The following is a 19,988-nucleotide window of genomic DNA, read 5'->3' on the forward strand; positions in this document are numbered from 1 at the left end:
CTATCGCCTAAAACACACTGGGATGTAACATTGATATTTTACACTCAAAAGTAATTATAATCCATGATAAACTGAACAGAACACACAATCCTGTTGTCGAATTGCTCTGATATTATAAATGCAATGGTCGTTTATTAACCGAGGAATGTTATTTCCATACTCTGAGAAAGCGCCTCTTGAATTAAAGAATTTTTTTTTTAGGAAACAAATTCTTTATCACTTGAACAAATGATTATTAATGTTTGCTTGTGGTTTTAATTACGTATCACTCTCTCATTTTTTACCGTGCCATATAAGCGGCTAGTAATGAGTAACAGTGGGGGTTGGCGGACCCCAAATGTTCTGTTCATTTGATACGAAGAATGATATCTTTTGGAATCTGAGGGAAAAAGTCACACATCATCTTGAACAACCAACCAGAGCAATTATTTGAGGTACTTGCCTCTTATTGTTTCGACGGTTGCTTTAAACTTGGAGAGGTGGTAGAAGAAGACATTTATGCATGTGGTCCACACCACAGAGATCAACCTCTCAGACCTTATATAAAGCCCTTCCCAAACCACCAGTTACTTGTCACACAGAGAATCAAACAACAACATTCATTCATACATAGTCATGGCTAGTTGTTTAGTGTTTGGCTGTTGTATAATACTCACATGCTTGTTTATGGTTGTGAGTTTTGCTTCTGCTCAATCAACGCGGGCATTCTTCGTTTTTGGTGATTCACTTGTAGACAGTGGCAACAATGATTTCTTGGCTACAACTGCACGTGCTGACAATCCCCCTTATGGCATTGATTTCCCAACACATAAACCCACTGGACGCTTTTCTAATGGCCTAAACATCCCTGACTTAATCAGTATGATACGTTTGTCTCATATTTGCTAATTAGTCAAAATGCTTAAGTAATAATGATTCTTTGGTTCTAGACTTCTAGTGTCCCATTTGCATGCATGGCTTAAAGCTGGGAATGGTTCATGTATGTGAGGCTGTAAAATGGTTAATTGCATGCAGGTGAGCAACTTGGCTTAGAGCCTACGCTACCGTATTTGAGCCCTCTACTAGTTGGAGAGAAGCTTCTAGTTGGTGCTAATTTTGCGTCCGCGGGGATTGGTATTCTCAATGATACGGGATTTCAATTTGTAAGCTCACTTAGCTGTTAATTTAATTCATTATGTATTCTAAGTGCGAGAATTTTATATACATGTATGATGAAGCACATATATACAGAGTGCAAAAGCTGGTAGTAGCTTATGCAATTGTTTTGGCAGCTGCACATCATCCACATCTACAAGCAACTGAAGCTATTCCAACATTACCAACAAAGGTTAAGTGCACATATTGGTGCGGAGGGAGCTCGGATTCTAGTAAACAGAGCATTGGTCCTCATCACCCTTGGAGGCAACGATTTTGTTAATAATTATTACTTGGTCCCCTATTCAGCAAGATCTCGCCAATTTTCTCTCCCAGACTACGTGCGCTATCTCATGTCTGAGTACCGCCCAATTCTTAGGGTATTAATTTCCCATTAAATACTATCTTTTTGAGGTTGCAGTTTGTTAAAATTAAATAACATAGAGATATTTAGTTTAAAGACTAATGGACCTATCAAATTAATGGTCATGGTCATTGTCATGTCTCAATGCACGAGACATGTAAAATTTGATTGGTGAATCATGTTAAAATTGTGTTTTTGTTGCAAACAAAAGTGGCTACACTTGGCTAAGGGTTTCACTCACACTCCATATGGGCGTTGGTTCAAATTCAGTTGCCAATATGAAGACTTTATTAGTAGATGATATATAATTCCTTCCAAAAATTCTTAAAGAATTTGAGGATTCTTTCCTGACCTTGATAAAATACTGATGTCTAACCCACTTAAACTTTTTTAGTTACAATTTTTATTTTTATTTTTTGTCCTTATTCAATGCAGTTTCTAAGATTCATTCATTAGATAATAATATTATTTGGTTATTAATGTATATATATAATTAACGGATGCAGAGGCTTTATGATTTGGGAGCTCGTAGGGTTCTTGTAACGGGTACGGGACCAATGGGGTGTGTGCCGGCAGAGTTAGCCATGAGAAGTATAAATGGTGATTGTGACGCGGAACTTCAGAGAGCTGCGTCCTTATATAATCCACAACTTGCTGAAATGACAAATGGACTCAACAAAGAGATTGGCGCGGATGTGTTCGTTGCTGCTAATTCATATCAAATGCACATGGATTTCGTTTCCAACCCTCAAGCTTTTGGTACGTCCTGACTCCTGCATTATTGCTTAATGACTAAATTATGCACAAGCTAGGCCTAGGTCCTTTAGATTTAATTTATTGTTTTATTTTAGGCTCAATTTCTCCCTTGTAATTGTTTTTGACCACTTTTATTATGGATATGGGCCTAACAGGATTTGTTACATCAAAGATAGCTTGCTGTGGGCAAGGCCCGTACAATGGGATTGGACTCTGCACACCCCTTTCAAACTTGTGCCCAAATCGAGACCTATACGCGTTTTGGGATCCATTCCACCCATCGGAGAAAGCTAGCCGAATCATAGTCCAACAGATCCTGACTGGCTCCAACCAATACATGCACCCCATGAATCTTAGCACCATCATGGCCTTAGATTCCATTGTTTGATTGATACATTACAGCCTTAGATTCTAGCTTTCTCCTCCTTGTAGTTACCACAAGATATGTATGTGAAGCCGTATTCTATATATGTGCCCCTAAGTTTTGCCCATCTTCTGATGATGATCTCCTTGTGGTTCGAAAAGTTTTATGCTGGTTTGTCCCCTAAATTGCTATTGGTCTATTACCAGTAATAAGATGTCGTTTTCCTTTGATTGCACCGGTTTTAGAACATATTTTTTAGACAACATTGGGGAATAGTAATTGTGATTGTGGCTTAAAGCTTTATGGACTACGTAAAAATATTGTAAAATTCAAATCAATGTGTAAATCACTATTGTGCGCTTTGGCACGTGAAATGGTGGATAATGCACGCGATGAACAGCCCGTCATAGGGAATTACGTAATTAAAATTTTTCATAAGAAAGAGTGAGTGGGTATGAGCACAATGTGCGTCACAATTCCAAATGCATTTACGAGCGTACCAAACTCAGGCGTTGGCAACTTCAGAGCATAACTTTCAATAAACAGGGGTATAGGCAAGATTGATCAGTCTCTTACTGTGTTATTTACTCGGTTTCTCTTTGTCATTTCTTGCCCTACCTTGTATCAAATGCGAATGCATATTTGTAGTAAATCACACACTGACTTGCAAATTTGACCTCAATCCATGTTCTGCTTTACAATGAAAGCGAAGCAAAGAAATTAACGGGGAATAACTTTGATCAGTCCAATACAATATGGGCAGACCAATGTGTATCGGGTCTAATCACACACCGTTAAAGAAAGAAAACTTTCAGTTGGGTTATCTACTTCTTGGGCTGATGATAGCTGTTAGGTGGAAGGTTGATGCGGTTCTCCTTAATTTGGCGCGATGACTCTGGCCGGGAGTACTTACAATGACACTCTGACGCTCAAGTTAGTATCAAAGCTAGGTTTATGTTGTATTTTTACTGAAATTAGATAGATGTACCTGGGTGTGTACCCCTTGTTTATATAGTGAATCTGATACCGCCTCCGGTAGGCGATATGTCTTCTCATTGGCCGTTTATGGGCTGTAGATTTATCTATTCTCAGCTGGTGTCTTTCACGTTATGCCTCTATATTTCAAGCTACCTTTGTAGAGTCGAGGCAAACTGGTGCTATCCTTAGATTATTGGTTCATGGCACGGTGGTTCCTTGTTTATATTATGGATTCCTTCCTTAGTTATAAAGTCTCGTTTTGGGCGGTTTAGGCGCGATGAAACCATCGCGTCCCCTGATTCTTTATGCGCGATGGAGATATCACGTATTGTATGGGTCCTGTGTGTTTCGACCTTAATCTTTGGATTTTAGCCGTTGGTGGGCCTATTGTATTTTATCCAGATCAAAACTCAATTTTTGTGAAGAGTAATAATTTATGCACAATATGTTATTTCGTTTGTTATCTTCTAATTTATGTTGGGTCTATAAAGCCTACAGACCGACCTATATTATTTTAAAATAAATTAGTAAAATTATTATTTTAATAATTTTGAATAATAAAGTAATATTATTTTAGTTAGTTTTAATTATTGAATGTTTAATATGCTTAAACAAACCCAGGTCAAGGATTTTATATTTTAAATATAAGTCAGACCAGATTTGTAATTTCGGCCTACACAGGCTAATAGGCCAGACCATAGGTTTATCTATTTAAGTCAAAGCATAGCCTATTTACATCCCTAACAGTGAGGTCTTTTTGATTATGTTCTGATTTTTTTCTTCTTAAAATTATTTTGAAGAATACTTATGAAAACATGTGTTTTTCGTGTGTGTGTGTGTTTTTTTTTTTTAAAGTTAAAAGTTAAAACACAACAAAAATAATTCAGAAATGTTCTCTAAGGGGGTTGTATTGGATTAGGATTTTAAAAGACTATTTTGAGATAAAAAATCTTATAGATTTTGAAAGATTATTCAGAATTGGAGAGACTTTAAACACTTTTTTTAAAAAAAAAAATTACAATCAAGATTTCATAAGATTGAATTTTAAATAATTTTAATAAAATTTATAAGATTTGAAAGGATAATATGGATTTTTAAGATTTTAAAAAATCATATGAATTTTTAACAAACATTCAACTTTACAAAAGTCAATAAAAAAAGTCAACAAAGAAATGCAATCATATTAATAAAAAAAAGTAAAACGTAATATAATTTTCTCAATTAGTAAAATTCATGATAAATTTTCGTTTTAATTTTTCTGCAATTGATCTTATAAACCTTGGGGTTTTTGTTCTATGTGATGTGAGCATGTTTTCATTGAGTATTCAAGGAAAATTTCGAATCTGAATTTCTGGGTTTTATTACATGAAAGTTTAGAAAAAATTTCAAATTATTTTCAATCGATACATTGAAATCTTAAATTGCTTTGAGAGTTTTGAAAAACAAGTTTTTAGCTATCTATTGACACAAAAATTATTTGAAATCGTTTACTATAGCGAAGAAATTTCGTTCATGAATGTATTATTATGAAACATAGAGTTTATATTATGAAAGTTTCAATCTTTCTTTAAATCGATCTTGTTTCATTGATGTAAAATGAAAATTGTTTTGGGGGGTTTTTGTTCCCTTGTTGTTTTTCCACTATTTTATGTTATTTTTAATATAAAAATCACACATTTTCTTATCAAGAAAAATTATGACCAATAGTTTGAAAAATTATTTTTAAACTTTCAAAAATTTTAAAAAATTGCTTCAAAATTTTCTATTTTTAGATTAAAATCTTGCTGGGTTGTTGTTTCTGGGTTATTTTGTGATGAAAATCGCTCAAAAATTTGTTATCTGTGAGCTTTGACAAAGCTCCCATGGTGGAACTCGATTTCGAGCGGGTCGACCCACCAAAAGAAGAAGAAGACACTGCAATAGAGAAATCTCAAGAAACCCTAGGGGTTAGGATGAGATGGTAAGAGGGACATCCTATTTATATTTCTCACTAAAAAGCATCACGAACACCAATAAAAAATCTATTAAAATCTTAAGATTTTTGAATACCGCAAGATTGTTTTTCCTTTATTTAAAATCCTGATTGAATACCAACGGATTTGGACGGACTCTGAAATAATCTTTTAAAATCCTAATCGGATACCACATGACTTTTTTTCAATCCTTTAAAATCCTAATTGAATGCCAATGGATTTTTTTACTCAAAAATAATCTATTAAAATTCTTTGAAATCCCAATCCAATACACCTCCTAAATTTGATTCTAAAAACAAAAAACAGTTACAATTTTTTATTTTATTTTTACAAAATTGACCTTATTAAACGAGTTTTTTTGGTTCTGAAAATTAAAAATCTATTTTTTAGAAATAACATTCAAACATGGCCCAAAATTTTGGTTTCGGGCAGTCGCATTCATACATGGATACTCGAGTTTATAATAACTTTAGTACTTCATATTAATTTCGGCCAATAATTTGAAATCCCTTTTAATCATGCATGAAAATTGGCCTCAATCTATAAAATTATATATATGATGAGATTAGTGTGTCATATTTTAAGGATATAAATTGTGTCATTTTAGTTAAAATTAATGTGTTTATGGTGAGAGAAACATAAATTGTGGTGGGAGAAAGTGAGATTTTGTTAAATAAAAAATAGTTTTAACTAAAATGATTGTCCCTTTAAATGAACAAACATTTTTTTCTTATATGATAGGTGGAAATTGATGTCTTTCGAGTCATTTAATGAGAGATTTAGATAATTTGTATGAGATTATAAGTTCAAATTACATATAAACACACTTAATCTATACAAGCAAAATTGCGATCAGGTAACAACTGAAATTTAGAAAAATTAATCAATGGAGTTTTCTTAATTTTTTTTTCAAATTTAAAAAAAAATGGAATTTTTTTATTTACAAAAATAAAAAATAAACCTGGTATTTGAAAAATAATATAAGATTTAATTATGCATGGAAACGTATTCGCAATGCACCCATGATAATGGCGTGGTTTCCTCATCTAAGATAAACATGGTGTGGAATATTGGAGGAAGAACTGAAGAATTCTCTCCTTCCAGAGGAGTCCGTTAGGGAGACTCGTTGTCACCCAATCTCTTTGTTATGGCTATTGGAAAGCTCACACATATAGTCGTCAAAGGTAAGCTTTAGGACATGTTCAAAGGTATAAATCTTTTTGAAGAGGTCTCTGGTCAGAAGCTTAGTTCAGAAAAGAAGAGTGTTTTCTTCTTTGAGAATGTGAATGAATTAGAGGTAGACAATAAGATCATTCGGGTCAGCGGGTTTAGGAGTGTGAGAAATGTGGGAAGGTACTTAGGTTCCTTGACGCAACATGGTAAAGTTACAAGAAACCTATATGAAGGAGGGGTGGAGAAAGACAAGACTAAGCTTAACAGTTGGCAGCAGAAGTGTTTGTCTCGAGCAAGGTGCATTACCTTAATTAGCAGAATCAGGGATATCATTGTGATCCCCTTCTTTCAGATGCAAAGCTGCAAAGCTGCAAAGTCCCCATTCATGTATGTGAGGAAATAGAGAAGGTCTAAAGAAGCTTAATTTGTGGGATCGTGAAGGTAGAAGGATGCATCATCTGATCACCTTGGACACATCAACCTCCCCTAAAAATAATTGGGGACTACGGGTCAAGAAGTTGGGGGTTATAAATGATGCATTCCTTGCTAAACTGGCCTAGAAAAAGTACAATGAGGATGATAAGTTATAGGTCTGTGTATTGAAGGTCAAATATGAAACAAACAAATGTGGGGATGGCAGGCCCTTATAGAAGATTAAAGTGTTCATGTGGCAAGTCATTCATCAAAGAATCCTCACTAAAAGTCTGCTCAGTATGTAATTGTGAAAGGGAGGATATAATCCATGCTCTGATAAGGGACTGCCAGGTTGCTAGGGTGCTATGGATTAAGCTGGAGTTCTTTGGTACGGTATAGACACTAGGCAATGGCTGTAGAGTAATATTTGTAGCAACAAGACAAGGGTTTTGATTTTCTGAGGGAAATTTTTTATCATATTATAGACATATCTATTAAAAAAATAAAAAAGAAAAAAGAAAAAATTACACAAAAATCAAAGGGTCATTACTACGAAATGACAAAATGTTTTTCCAAAGACAAGGGTGTTTTTACTTTATTGCTTTTTCTTTTAAGAAATAAAAACCCCAAGGTTTTCAAGATAATTGCAAAAAATTTCAAATAAATTTTTATCATGAACTTTAGGTTCTATATGCAAATTTAGAATTATTTTAATAAATAAAAAAATTGAATCTTATAATCATATATACATAGCTTTGATACCAAATGAAAAAGATAATTTTCAACCCTATAGTCAAACCCAAGAGCATGAACAAGAAAATGCTAATGCTTCGAGAACTAGCATAACTTTAGATATGTGTAGAGTTGTTGCTTATTAATTTTGAATGTTTGTTAAAAATTATATTATGTTTTACTAATTGAGAAAATTATTTTAGATTTTACTTTTTTTTTATTAATATCATTGCATTTTTTTATTTTTTATTGACTCTGGTAATTTTGAATGTTTGTTAAAAATTCATATAATTTTTAAAATCTTATAAATTCATATTGTCTTTTCAAATCTTATATATTTTATTAAAATTCTTTAAAATCTAATTTTACGAAATCTTCGTCGTAAAAAATATATTTTAAAAAGTTCTTAAAGTTCCTTCAATTATAAGTAGTCTTTTAAAATTTATAAACAAATTTATCTCAATTTTTTTTTTAAATCCTAATTCAATACACCCGTAACTGTTTTAAACTTTATGAAACAGTAAAGCTAAATGATTCCAATGAGTTGGATTGAATTTTGAATCAGGGGACATTTTTTACAGTATAATAACAGTGTGTTTTATGAATATTTTAATAATTATGAGCCCAAGGAGAGAAGTGGGGTTAAATTCAGTGATGGTTTCGGTTTCTTCATTTCGGTTAACAAACACTCTTGAGTCTTGCCTTATCACCAAAACTCCACTTCACGCTTTTGGTTCACTCACTGGACAGTGGACACTGAGTCACTGAATCACACTTCCTCAGATACAAATCTCGATATATGCATTCATGTTCACTGTTGTCTTGCCTTACGGTTACAACTACACCTGTTTCCCGTTCAAATTGAACCGCTTAACTTCCCGAGCAGTGGTGGTTAGAGCGGCGGTTTCATCCCCGGAGAAGCGAACCAGAAAGAAGAAGCAGTCGTCGAAGGATGATGACCACCGTGCACTCGAGAATGGCCTCCGGTTCAGTTTCATGGAGGAGCTTATGGACCGGGCCAGGAACCGTGACTCGGCTGGCGTGTCCGAAGTCATCTACGACATGATTGCGGCTGGTCTCAGCCCTGGTCCGAGGTCGTTTCATGGTTTGGTAGTTTCTCACGCGCTCAACGGTGACGAACAAGCCGCGGTCGGTAACTACTTTCTGTATCAACGCAAAAAAAAGAAGAAAAAAACAGTTTATATATACGAATTGAATCAAGCTGATTTTAATTAATATTAAGCAGATGGATTCGCTTAGAAGAGAGTTGGGTGCAGGGCTTAGACCTGTTCATGAGACATTCGTGGCATTGGTAAGGTTATTTGGATCTAAAGGGCGTGCCGATAGAGGTCAAGAAATACTTGGGGCAATGGAAGAACTAAATTATGATATTCGCCAAGCTTGGTTGGTTCTTATCGGTATATTTATATTATTCATAGATACCCCTGGCTGGCACTTACTTATTGTTGTTTATTTTTGTTATGGTCAGCTACCTTATGATATATATATATATGTTTTCCTTTGGCAGAGGAACTTATTCGGAACAAGCATTTGGAAAATGCGAACCAAGTGTTCTTGATGGGGGCCAAAGGTGGCTTGAGAGCTACTGATGAGGTTTATGATATTCTAATTGAGCAAGATTGCAAAGCTGGGGACCATTCTAATGCCTTGGAAATTGCTTATGAGATGGAGGCAGCTGGCAGGATGGCAACCACTTTTCATTTCAATTGCCTCCTCAGTGTGCAGGTCACCTTCCTCAATCTAGTTTTTTTTCTCGCTGAAAATTATTTTATGCAATTTTAGGGTTTGGCTTCCTATCTCCTTAAAAATGGGGGGTGAAAACATACTGAAAACGCCTACCAAACAAATCCTTGCTTCATGGTTTGTGGTTCTCTTTGTGACTATAAAATCTCTGTTAAGGTAACTGATATGGAATATGACATATTGCTACTTCACTTTTACATGTTTCAGGCAAACAATGCTGAGTTTTTAAAGTTTTCAAATTTCAATTGGCTGTGGAAAAGCAATTTATGAGCTTGTTTGATCTTGGCGAGGCTGTTTGCTTTATGTTTGTCTAATATTACTTCCTTCGAATTAATTAGGCTACTTGTGGAATACCTGAAATACCTTTTACAACATTTGAGAACATGGAATATGGAGAAGGTTTGCACTCCAATTATCCTTTCTCTTCCCCTCTATTTCTTATAGTCTTGCTTGCGTCACATTCATCACTCATGTTTTCAACTCTTACGGTATTTTCTTCTTTTTTGATTCTTTGTTTTTGTGTGTTGTTTGGGGGGAGGGTACGCTTTTCTGAATTGTTAAAGCCTCTTTCTCCGTTATTAACTATGTGTAAGGTGAATTATCTTTAATTTGTTACGTAACAGATTATATGAAGCCTGATGCAGACACATACAATTGGGTTATTCAAGCATATACTAGAGCTGAGTCTTATGACAGGTTAGTCCGTTGCGTATGCATGGCATGTGAACAACTGTCATAAGGAAATACTTTGCCATGATAATCTTTGTTCTTAATGATTTAGAATTGTTCCTCAATCTGTGGCTCACAAAATATAAGGAAATTTGACGATTAGAAATGAAGAATATATTTGGCTAAGGCTTGCGATTTCCAGTTGCTTTATATATATCTCTTATTACATAAAATACTATTGGATCTTTCTATTCTCCCTTTTATATGTGTTGATTTCTTCACAGTCCACATTTTGAGTTTGTCTTTGACTCCTCTCATTCCTGTTACTTCTTTCAGTTTGATTTAAATAGTTGTGAGGTCTCCCACTGGATTTCTTAAATTGAATATTCCCTGGATATAGTCATATTTGTTTTTATGTGTTCCAATCAAACTTGTTTCTTTGTGGCTTATAGAGTACAAGATGTTGCTGAGTTACTTGGCATGATGGTTGAAGATCACAAGCGCATACAGCCAAATGTGAAGACCCATGCGTAAGCCACATTATCTTTATTTTTCTTTTACATACTTGACAATTGTAGCATATCGGATGTCAAATTATATGAGTTTACTTGTCAATAATTTAGCCTTTTTTCTTCCTTTAAATAAATAACATCGTTATAATGAGCTGAAGTTTGCAGCAAGACCTGTCACCAAAAAGCAGATTGCTAGGAAGAAGCTTTAATATGTGTCTGTGTGTGTGTACAACTTGGGGGAGGATGAGGTTCCTCCTATACCAGAAAATAAAAAAGAAACCAGTGATCAATGAGGCTAAGAAATGCTACAAAGCTGTTAGCATATCAGTTATAAAATTTCCCTTAAAACAACAATGCTCACAGCACCCTAGAGAAGCCCTAAGAATGAATCTTAGCACAATATTGTATGGGCTAAGAGAGCCCTTGAAAATATGGGCATTCCTGTCCAACCAAATACACCAGAGAGCTACAAAAACTGCTCACTGCCTGTCTGCCACTACATCACAGAACCCTTATTCTTGGCCAAAAATAATAAAATAAAATCAGAAGTTTAAATTCAGAAGGTCAGAAGTCATTTGGAATCCTGGTTTAATATAATAGATTTTAGTGATACTGCCTACTAAAAGGAGTTTACTTTGCAGTAATGACTAAGCAATCTCCACTCACCCATATGCTGACTCTTTTGGTGCTTTTTTATGCCATTTTTTAGTTTGAAGCTTTCCCTCTATTTTCTGAAGGATCCTTGAGTTATCAGGTAAAACGAGTAATGACTTGTAGTTTTTGGGGACCAGATAGACACTTATTAAGCTGGTTTATTTAAATCAAAAATTATTTTGTATTGGTGACAGATTTGGTAATATATGACCATGACATGTCCTCTTGATCTTATTGCCCCCATACTTTCTCTGCAGGCTGTTAGTGGAGTGTTTTACCAAGTATTGTGTAGTACGAGAAGCTATTAGGCATTTCCTTGCCCTTACAAAATTTGAGGGCGGTATAAAAGTTCTACATAATGAAGGGAATTATGGAGATCCACTTTCTTTGTACCTTCGGGCTTTATGTCGGGAAGGTATGCTTATACTGGTTATGTATTTTTGGTTTTCTCATTCTTGGATATGTTGTCTTTATTCTTAAAGAATTTAAAATTTCATTCAATCTTCTGCATGTAATGTTAGGAGATTAGAGACATGCATTCTAGAGTTGTAATGAAATTTCAGCTCGGATAAGAATTTTCAGGGTCTAAGTTATGGGTAATCTGCCATGCCATTGCATGTAGAAGATCTGGTTCCATAAGATATTATCATTTTCTGAGAAGTTTTTGTTTATATTTTGTTGGCCTTGTGAGACCAGTAACTTTGTAACTAAATATAATCATCATGGTAAAAAAAAAAAAAATTGTCTATGGAGTTCAATGTATGGTGTCCTAAATTGTTCATAGAAATTTATGACCAAAATTGTCTTAGAATGCTTTGCCTCAGCCTTGTAACCATTTTTAAATTCAGGAAGGATTGTTGAAATGCTTGAAGCCTTAGAAGCTATGGCCAAAGAAAACCATCCAATTCCCCCACGAGCAATGATCTTGAGCAGAAAATACCGAACATTAGTGAGCTCATGGATTGAACCTTTACAAGAGGAGGCTGAACTTGGCTATGAGGTTGATTACATTGCTAGGTATTGTTTCTATTTCAGCAATTATTGCTATTTTGTTTTTTGTTGTTGTTATTATTATTTATTTTTATTATTATTATTTGGTCTGAGTCATTTATTTATTCATGTTTGCGTGTATTTTATTGTTTATTCTTGGCTAGGGCACTAAATCCCTAATCGAAATTATTATAATCAAATGTGACTTGTCTTCTTCTCTCCTAATTGTTTTTATGCTGTACAAGAGTAGAATGGATACCAAATGCATGTTGTTTTGCCTCTTGATGGTAAATTGTGTTTCTGTGGCTTTCATGTTTGTTTGCAGCCCAATCTGTCCACCAGAGGTAACTTTAATATTCTTAAATCCCTGTAGTACCCAATATTGGCAAAATATGTGATAAGTTTTGAATTAACAGTGAAAAATAGATGGAGAAAACAACTAGGAGCAAGCTTTGATTACAGTATTATGAACTGGAATGTAGAAACAATATGAAAGTAGGATGGAAAAACAGAGAATATCAGAGAATTTATGCCCTATGGCTACAGCCACCCAATTTATGATGTGACACCCCCTGCACCACCCTCTATTCCCTTCATATTTATTTTCCCTTCCATGTTGCAGCATCATCTTCACCATTTTCCTGCTGCCACGTATCCATGTTGTTTTAGCCACCTTTCTCTTGCATAACAACCTCCTCCACTTTACTTGCCAGCTCATTCCCCATTCTACCCCTTCTTTCTAGATATACATGAATTCCAGGCTGAGGCCCATCATTAGGCAAACCAAAATCTAAGTATTGGCTTTAACAAGCTTCTTTAATTTTTTTGTTATAAAATTTTCTAGCTTTTCTTTTTGAACTCCTTTCTTTCTATTTAATGCAGGCATGTGCTAGCACTGATACACTATATGTTAGTCAATGGGCTTAATGACCTAATGCATATTATTATATTGATTTATTTTTGTTAATGTGTTGATTGCTAATTTGCTATTATTTGAAACAGATATATTACGGAGGGTGGCCTTACTGGAGAGCGCAAACGTTGGGTGCCTAGAAGAGGTAAAACACCTCTAGATCCCGATGTTGATGGATTTATATATTCAAACCCAATGGAGATCTCCTTCAAACAAAGATGCCTTGAGGAGTTGAAGTTGCACAATAAAAAGCTTCTGAGGACCTTGCAGAATGAAGGACTTTCAGCTTTAGGGGATGGTGTATCTGAATCTGATTATATTAGAGTGCAGGAGAGGCTAAAGAAAATCATAAAGGGGCCTGATCAGAATGTTTTAAAGCCTAAGGCTGCTAGTAAAATGCTTGTGTCTGAATTGAAGGAAGAACTAGAAGCCCAAGGTTTACCTACTGATGGAACTAGAAATGTTCTTTACCAGCGTGTACAGAAAGCAAGGAGAATAAATCGATCTCGTGGTCGGCCTCTTTGGGTTCCTCCCATTGAAGAGGAGGAAGAAGAGGTTGATTCTTCATCTGTTTTATTAAATGCATTTTTCTTTTCTCCCCCATCTTGATCTTTAACGTATAATGCCTAAACTTAAATGTGATTCATGTTCCAGGTGGATGAAGAGCTGGATACATTAATTTCACGTATACAGCTGCAGGAAGGAAATACAGAGTTCTGGAAACGTCGCTTCTTAGGAGAAGGCTTGAGTAGTGATCATGGAAAGCAAATGGATGCTGGTAAATCAGAGTCCCCTGAAGTTCCAGATGATGTTGACGCTGTAGAAGATGCTGCAAAAGAGGTTGAAGATGATGATGTAGATGAAGATGATGATGATGAGGAAGCAGATGCAGAACCGGCAGAAGAGGAAGTAGAATCAGCAGAGAACCAAGATGTAGAAAGGGTAAAGGACAAGGAAGTTGAAGATAAAAAGCCCCTTCAAATGATTGGAGTCCAGTTGTTGAAAGATTCTGACCAACCTACTTCCAGATCTAAAAAATCTAGAAGAAAAGCTCGATTGCAGGTTCAGGTATGATAATCCCTTAAGGTTCTTCTTTTCCTTTGTAAGTTGGGGGTAGGGTCGGTGAGGTTCTACAACCTGTTGAGATTATTTGGCAGGACTTTTTTCGTACAAAAGATCCAAAAGTCTTGGGATGTAACAACTAACAAGAGAAAACTGATATATAAGCCTGAGATTTTGGGTGGGTGATCATTCATGAGAGGCTGAGTGCAAAGTGTAGAACTTGAGCCTGCATTTACTGTTAATGTTACATTCTTTGTTGAAGTGTTGCATTATGATGTTATTTGAGGATCTAATGTTGCTTCCTTACAGAACGATGATGACGATGATTGGTTTCCTCTGGACCTATTTGAGGCATTTAAGGAAATGAGGAAGCGGAAAGTGTTTGATGTATCAGACATGTATACCTTAGCAGATGCTTGGGGATGGACATGGGAGAGAGAACTGATGAACAAACCTCCTCGAAAGTGGTCACAGGAATGGGAAGTTGAGTTGGCAATCAAAGTTATTCAAAAGGCAAGCAACTAAACCTTCACTATTTTAACTTTTATTTTATTTTTATTTTTATTATATGCAAGCTTGCTTCTTGTTGAAATGGTGAAATGACTTGGTTTCTCGTAGACATAGATCAGAATTACTGCCTCTTCATGTGTACAAAATGAAAACTATCCTTTATATCTCTCCGGTTGAGAGTAAATATAGATTCCAAAATGGTGTAGAATGGCATTAAATATTTTTATTTTGAGTGTTAATTGTCGTGTATTTATGATTGACATACATTTATATCAAGACATCTATTGTCATACAGGGAAAAATATACAATGTTTCTGATGCCACAATAAAATTAATATTCCTCAGCATTTACCAATTACTATGCTGGAACCTTTAACAATTTTTTTTTACACCTTTGGATTTAGTAATGTCATTTGGCATCAGTTAGTTCTACTTATAAAGCCTTTTTTGGTCTTTTTAAGGGATAATCAAATAAATTTTGGGGCTTTTTTTTGTGTATATTTGTTCAGCAGTCTTCTTTCTTTCTTGGATGTGGTTGGTATCCTTTCCTCTTGTATCTTCTCTCCTTTCTATTAGTATATGGTATTATAAATACTCCGAGTGACGATAAAAGGCAAAAAGGCAAATCCCGATGCTCAAGGTTCCTTGACTTTGCATGGGTAGGGGCAAGGGTCGATTGTATGCAGTTTTATCCTTACATTTTTGTGAAAAGGCTGTTTTTCAGACTCAAACTTGTGATCTTCCGGTTACAAAGGAGCATTTTTACTGCTGCTCCCAACTCGCCCTCAAATACTCCGAGTGGTGATTTTTATTTATTTATTGTTTGCATTAAAGAAGAAGAAAAAAAGACTACATTGATGTCTACCTATCTGCTTGTAGATTTCTGTTCAATCATAGTGTAATATTACATTCAAATTTGAAATTTGGCTTATTCACCATCCTTGTAAATATTGCTGAGACTTCCATTAGTATTTTTAAAAGGTCCCTCTAATTTTTGGAGCTAACGCATTCAATAAATTGTTAATTAGCAAGCTAATTTGGTCTTCTTGGCTGTAGTTAACCTAAAAGCAATCTTTTTCAGTAATAAGCTCTACATTGCTGATTGAGATTTTGGGCTGTGCTGCACAGGTCATAGAATTGGGAGGGTCACCGACTATAGGAGATTGTGCCACGATCTTGCGTGCAGCTATAAGGGCACCTCTACCTTCAGCTTTCTTGACAATTTTGCAGACAACTCATGGCCTTGGTTATAAGTTTGGGAGGTAACTCTAGTTTCTTTTAAAACAAGAATCTTGTAATTCCAGATTGGATTACCCAATCCAGCCAACAAAACTCTAGTCATGTTATGTGCTTCTCTGAAGCGTTTTTGACCGGAAAAAGAAAAGCTAAAACATCTAATATTTCCCCCGGGAGTGATAAAGGAGTATGTAAAACCCGAGGTTAAAAATGTATCATTTTTGTTCCCTTCCATTTTCCTCCTGCATATGAAAATGGCCATAGTACATGTAACATAATATTCTTCAAATTCATTTGAGTTTCCCGTTCTGCTTTAATCTGTGCAAGTTGGCTATTTTACATTTCAAGAAACTCTTTCTTTTCCATCTTGTGGTTTTAAGATTTTAAGGGTGGGACTGGATAATTAATAATCATGGTTCCTATGGAGCTAAAGCATAATGGACCTTGGGTACGCTTGAAATGCACTTGTGTTATTTTTTATTGAATGAGTTAGGGCCCACATAATTCCACATTGCATATCAAATCCTTTTCAACTCACTGTATCCTTTTTCTCCTCTACATTGCAGACCACTTTATGAAGAGATCATCTCTCTCTGCCTTGATCTTGGGGAATTAGATGCGGCTGTTGCTGTAGTTGCAGACTTGGAGACAATGGGGATCTTGGTTTCAGATGAGACTCTGGATGGGGTGATTTCTGCCAAACAAAGGATTGACAATACTTCCAACGGTGACATTATAGATGTTTGACTGTAAAACTATACCTTCATGTTGTTCTGTTTTGCACCGGAAGAGCTAGCGGTTGTGACTTAATATATCATCGTTGCACTATTGTGCAAATTTTTGAGATGAGCCTAATGTATAGTATCAGGCCTTGAATTATTATTAAGTTTGTAGAATTGTCGTACTGTTTGTTCTCCTCTCCCTAGTCTTTAGGTATTCTTTTACTCCAATCCACCACAATCTATATTACAAAAGCTTGCTTGCGAGTTTCTTAGATTTAAAACAACTAAGGTAATGGATTTAATGTTTTGAACAGGGTGGTCTAAAATTGAAGCGACTGAAGGCCCCCACTGTTGCAGCGACAATGCTTTTTCGTTCTTTTAACACGAAATCAATGCTGTATACCGACCAATAACTCGGGATTTCGTGGTGGATAATTATGCGATGTTAATACCTGATCCACTTCATTGGCTGATTAGTAGCTTTCGTGTTACATATTCAAAAATTTCTTGATAACATTTATTAAAGAAACTAGTGGTTAGAAAAATATAAAACCATTGAGGAACCTTTATTTACAAGTTTGAGTTGTTAGGTTGAATTGATTTTTTATATAGTATTAGGGCTTTAGTAATGATGAAATTTGAACATTTAGATGAGATGTTAGAACTTTTTTTTTTCTAGTAGGCAGAACTTTTATGAGATGATTTTAATACACTCTCTCAAGCCATATCTTAACATATATTACACATATACTCATCAAGTAATAGTTAACATATTCATTCCTCAGTCATAACTTTTTATCATTTTCTCAATCTCTGTCTTTACTTCCTCTTAAATCTGCTCGATACCTTAGACCCCGAAATTTATAACTGTATTGTTCTCTTGTCAAGCATTGCTAAGTGGCAGATCAAAATCGTCAGCCTTGTCAATCATGTAGGAATATCTTTACATGCTTCGGTGTGAAAAAAGAAGAGGTGACTTAACTATGCTCTCTGCCACTCTTGATGGGTACCCTCAATTATCGAATTTGGAACAGTGGTTCATGCGTCCCACTCAGGCATACTGGATCACCCGTTACAAACGCAAACAGTTTTTGCTTGTACTGTTTTTCACCTTTCTTCCACCTCCTCAACGTGATTGTACAGCACAGCAGCCACTAACAAACAGGTACACTCATAATTCTTCTTGCTGAAAGTATACTCAGTTTCTGTATTGACTTTCTTTTTGTATGCGTTAGTTGACAAGTCAGTAACCTTTGGCATGAGCGGCTAATGATTGTACATGTTTTGTTATTTGATTATAACGTTTAATCAAAATTCTTATACTTTGAAAAGATTTATGTCATGTGACCTATTAACTTGATTTCAATATTCTACTAATGTTCCATTTAAATTACATGAAGGTACCCGAACGTACCTCATATGAAGGAAGTGGAGTCAATATAGGCTCGTAAATGTGACATATCGCAAGAAGGTACTAGTTTTAACTAGAAAATCAGCTGAACTTTAATGTCCCCCCCCCCCCCCCAAAAAAAAAATAAAATAAATATAATTTGATTGTTTTTAGGTTTAATCAAATGATAATGCAATCGTAGGGCTAAAAGTATACTTTATGTCAATTTATCCCTTGATTGGAATGATGGCAATTGATTGAGTGCTTTTTTGACCTATTTGATTCTTAAATTAAAATGCTTGACCTATCTAATCTTATGGTCAAACTATTTGCCATCCTAATGCAGGGCAACACGGTGTGTCAGCTACCGGTTTGGGACGCTGCAGAAAAATCAACGTTTATCAAAACGTCATCATGAATAACGTGTTCAGTTTGCAAAGAACACGTCAGTATTAGTAACGTTTTCATTCTCCTCAAAACGCCAGAAGACATACCGTGTTTGATGATGTCAAATTTTTGTGCTTTTTTCCTTCTGAAAACGTCACAACAGGTGCCGTTTCTATTGGATTTGACAACAAGAAAACGAGACTGTTGAAGACGACTCTTAAAACGGTAGGCACAACACCGTTTTCCAAACAAGACAAGGTCGTCCCCTCACATCTGAACGCGGTAGTCATTGCACCATTTATAGTAAACGGTAGCTTGCCCAGCGTGTTCCAAGTAGGACAAGTCTCTCCACTGACACCTGAACGCGTCAGTCAGTGCACCACTTTCAGTAAACTATAGCTCACCCAGCGTTTTGTATAGAGGACAAGCCCTTCTACGGATATCTGAAATTGGTACCTGGCATAACGTGTTTGTAATCAGATTCCTTTTCCACACAAGACAACGCACATTTCGCAACCGTACTTTATTTTTGTAAAATTTTATGGCTTTTATGTAGCTATATATATACTCGTATTGTTTAGTTAATGTCACTTGTGCTTCTCTCCCTTGTGCTCCTCTTCCTTGTGTTCCTCTCTCACATAAAATTGGCTGGGGTGTTGTCATGTGGTTTAGTGTCATAATATGTTGAATTATTTTTGTTTTCAGAGTATCTTACTCTTCTTATAATTTTACATCGTGTTTTTTGTTCGTTAATTTGTTTTATCCGTGTCATTATTTTATTTCATCCCTTTTTACAAATTTTGTTTACCAAATTGCAAAAAAAAAAAAAAATGAGTTCAAATTTACAAACGGTTCGTGCACTTGTCTACTATATGTAGGAAATCTTAGATTTATGCGGAAGCGGTTTAGGACCTAGTACATTGGTATGCTTACCGAATCATCCTTGTTTCACAATTACCTCTCGGTGCGCAAGTCTCGTGTAGAATCTTCCCTTGTAGGATTCCTCCTCACGAACAGCTCACCTCAGCGCCGCAACACGAACAACCTCCTTGAAGCTGGACTGTGGCAGATCTTCCAAACTATCTCTCGAGGAGGAAGGGGAAGTGTGTGGGCACTGATTAGATTCTGAGCTTGCCTCTTTCTCACAAAAAAGACCTTTTAGGCTGATGACTTAAGAGGTACTATTTATATGGGTTCCAAGAAACCCTAGCTCATTGAGCTCTAGGTTCCTTGGGCTCTTCTCATACTAATAACCCATTTGGGCTTTAGTAAAAGAGCAAACCCAACAATC

At 35.5% G+C, this 19,988-nt stretch overlaps 2 protein-coding genes across 4 annotated transcripts; both read left to right on the top strand.

Annotated features, from left to right (window-relative positions):
* Nucleotides 1-607: 607 nt before the first annotated feature.
* Nucleotides 608-2,670, top strand: LOC133288822 (GDSL esterase/lipase At5g33370-like). Of its 2 annotated transcripts, none has more exons than XM_061486647.1 (5): nt 608-859; nt 1,015-1,142; nt 1,272-1,514; nt 2,005-2,257; nt 2,410-2,670. In XM_061486647.1, exons 1-5 carry the CDS (start codon nt 616-618, stop codon nt 2,640-2,642), a joined length of 1,101 nt encoding a protein of 366 aa, XP_061342631.1. In that variant the 5' UTR covers nt 608-615; the 3' UTR covers nt 2,643-2,670. The 2 variants fall into 2 exon arrangements, with proteins under 2 accessions (XP_061342631.1, XP_061342632.1); XM_061486648.1 differs by having other exon boundaries at nt 2,005-2,261; nt 2,431-2,618.
* Nucleotides 2,671-8,573: 5,903 nt separating this feature from the next.
* On the top strand, nt 8,574-19,367 carry LOC133288811 (uncharacterized). 2 transcript variants are annotated; one of them, XM_061486630.1, is made up of 15 exons: nt 8,574-9,037; nt 9,135-9,306; nt 9,417-9,634; nt 9,991-10,051; nt 10,276-10,348; nt 10,774-10,851; nt 11,745-11,902; nt 12,336-12,504; nt 13,480-13,945; nt 14,045-14,458; nt 14,762-14,965; nt 16,091-16,224; nt 16,765-18,085; nt 18,321-18,391; nt 18,657-19,367. In XM_061486630.1, exons 1-13 carry the CDS (start codon nt 8,696-8,698, stop codon nt 16,943-16,945), a joined length of 2,670 nt encoding a protein of 889 aa, XP_061342614.1. In that variant the 5' UTR covers nt 8,574-8,695; the 3' UTR covers nt 16,946-18,085; nt 18,321-18,391; nt 18,657-19,367. The 2 variants fall into 2 exon arrangements, with proteins under 2 accessions (XP_061342614.1, XP_061342615.1); XM_061486631.1 differs by lacking the exon at nt 8,574-9,037 and having other exon boundaries at nt 9,154-9,292.
* Nucleotides 19,368-19,988: the final 621 nt, after the last annotated feature.

Source organism: Gastrolobium bilobum, unplaced genomic scaffold (assembly GCF_033153095.1).
Source record: "Gastrolobium bilobum isolate Gb01-03AN ecotype WA unplaced genomic scaffold, APGP_CSIRO_Gbil_v1 utg2264, whole genome shotgun sequence".
Classification (NCBI taxonomy): domain Eukaryota; kingdom Viridiplantae; phylum Streptophyta; class Magnoliopsida; order Fabales; family Fabaceae; genus Gastrolobium; species Gastrolobium bilobum.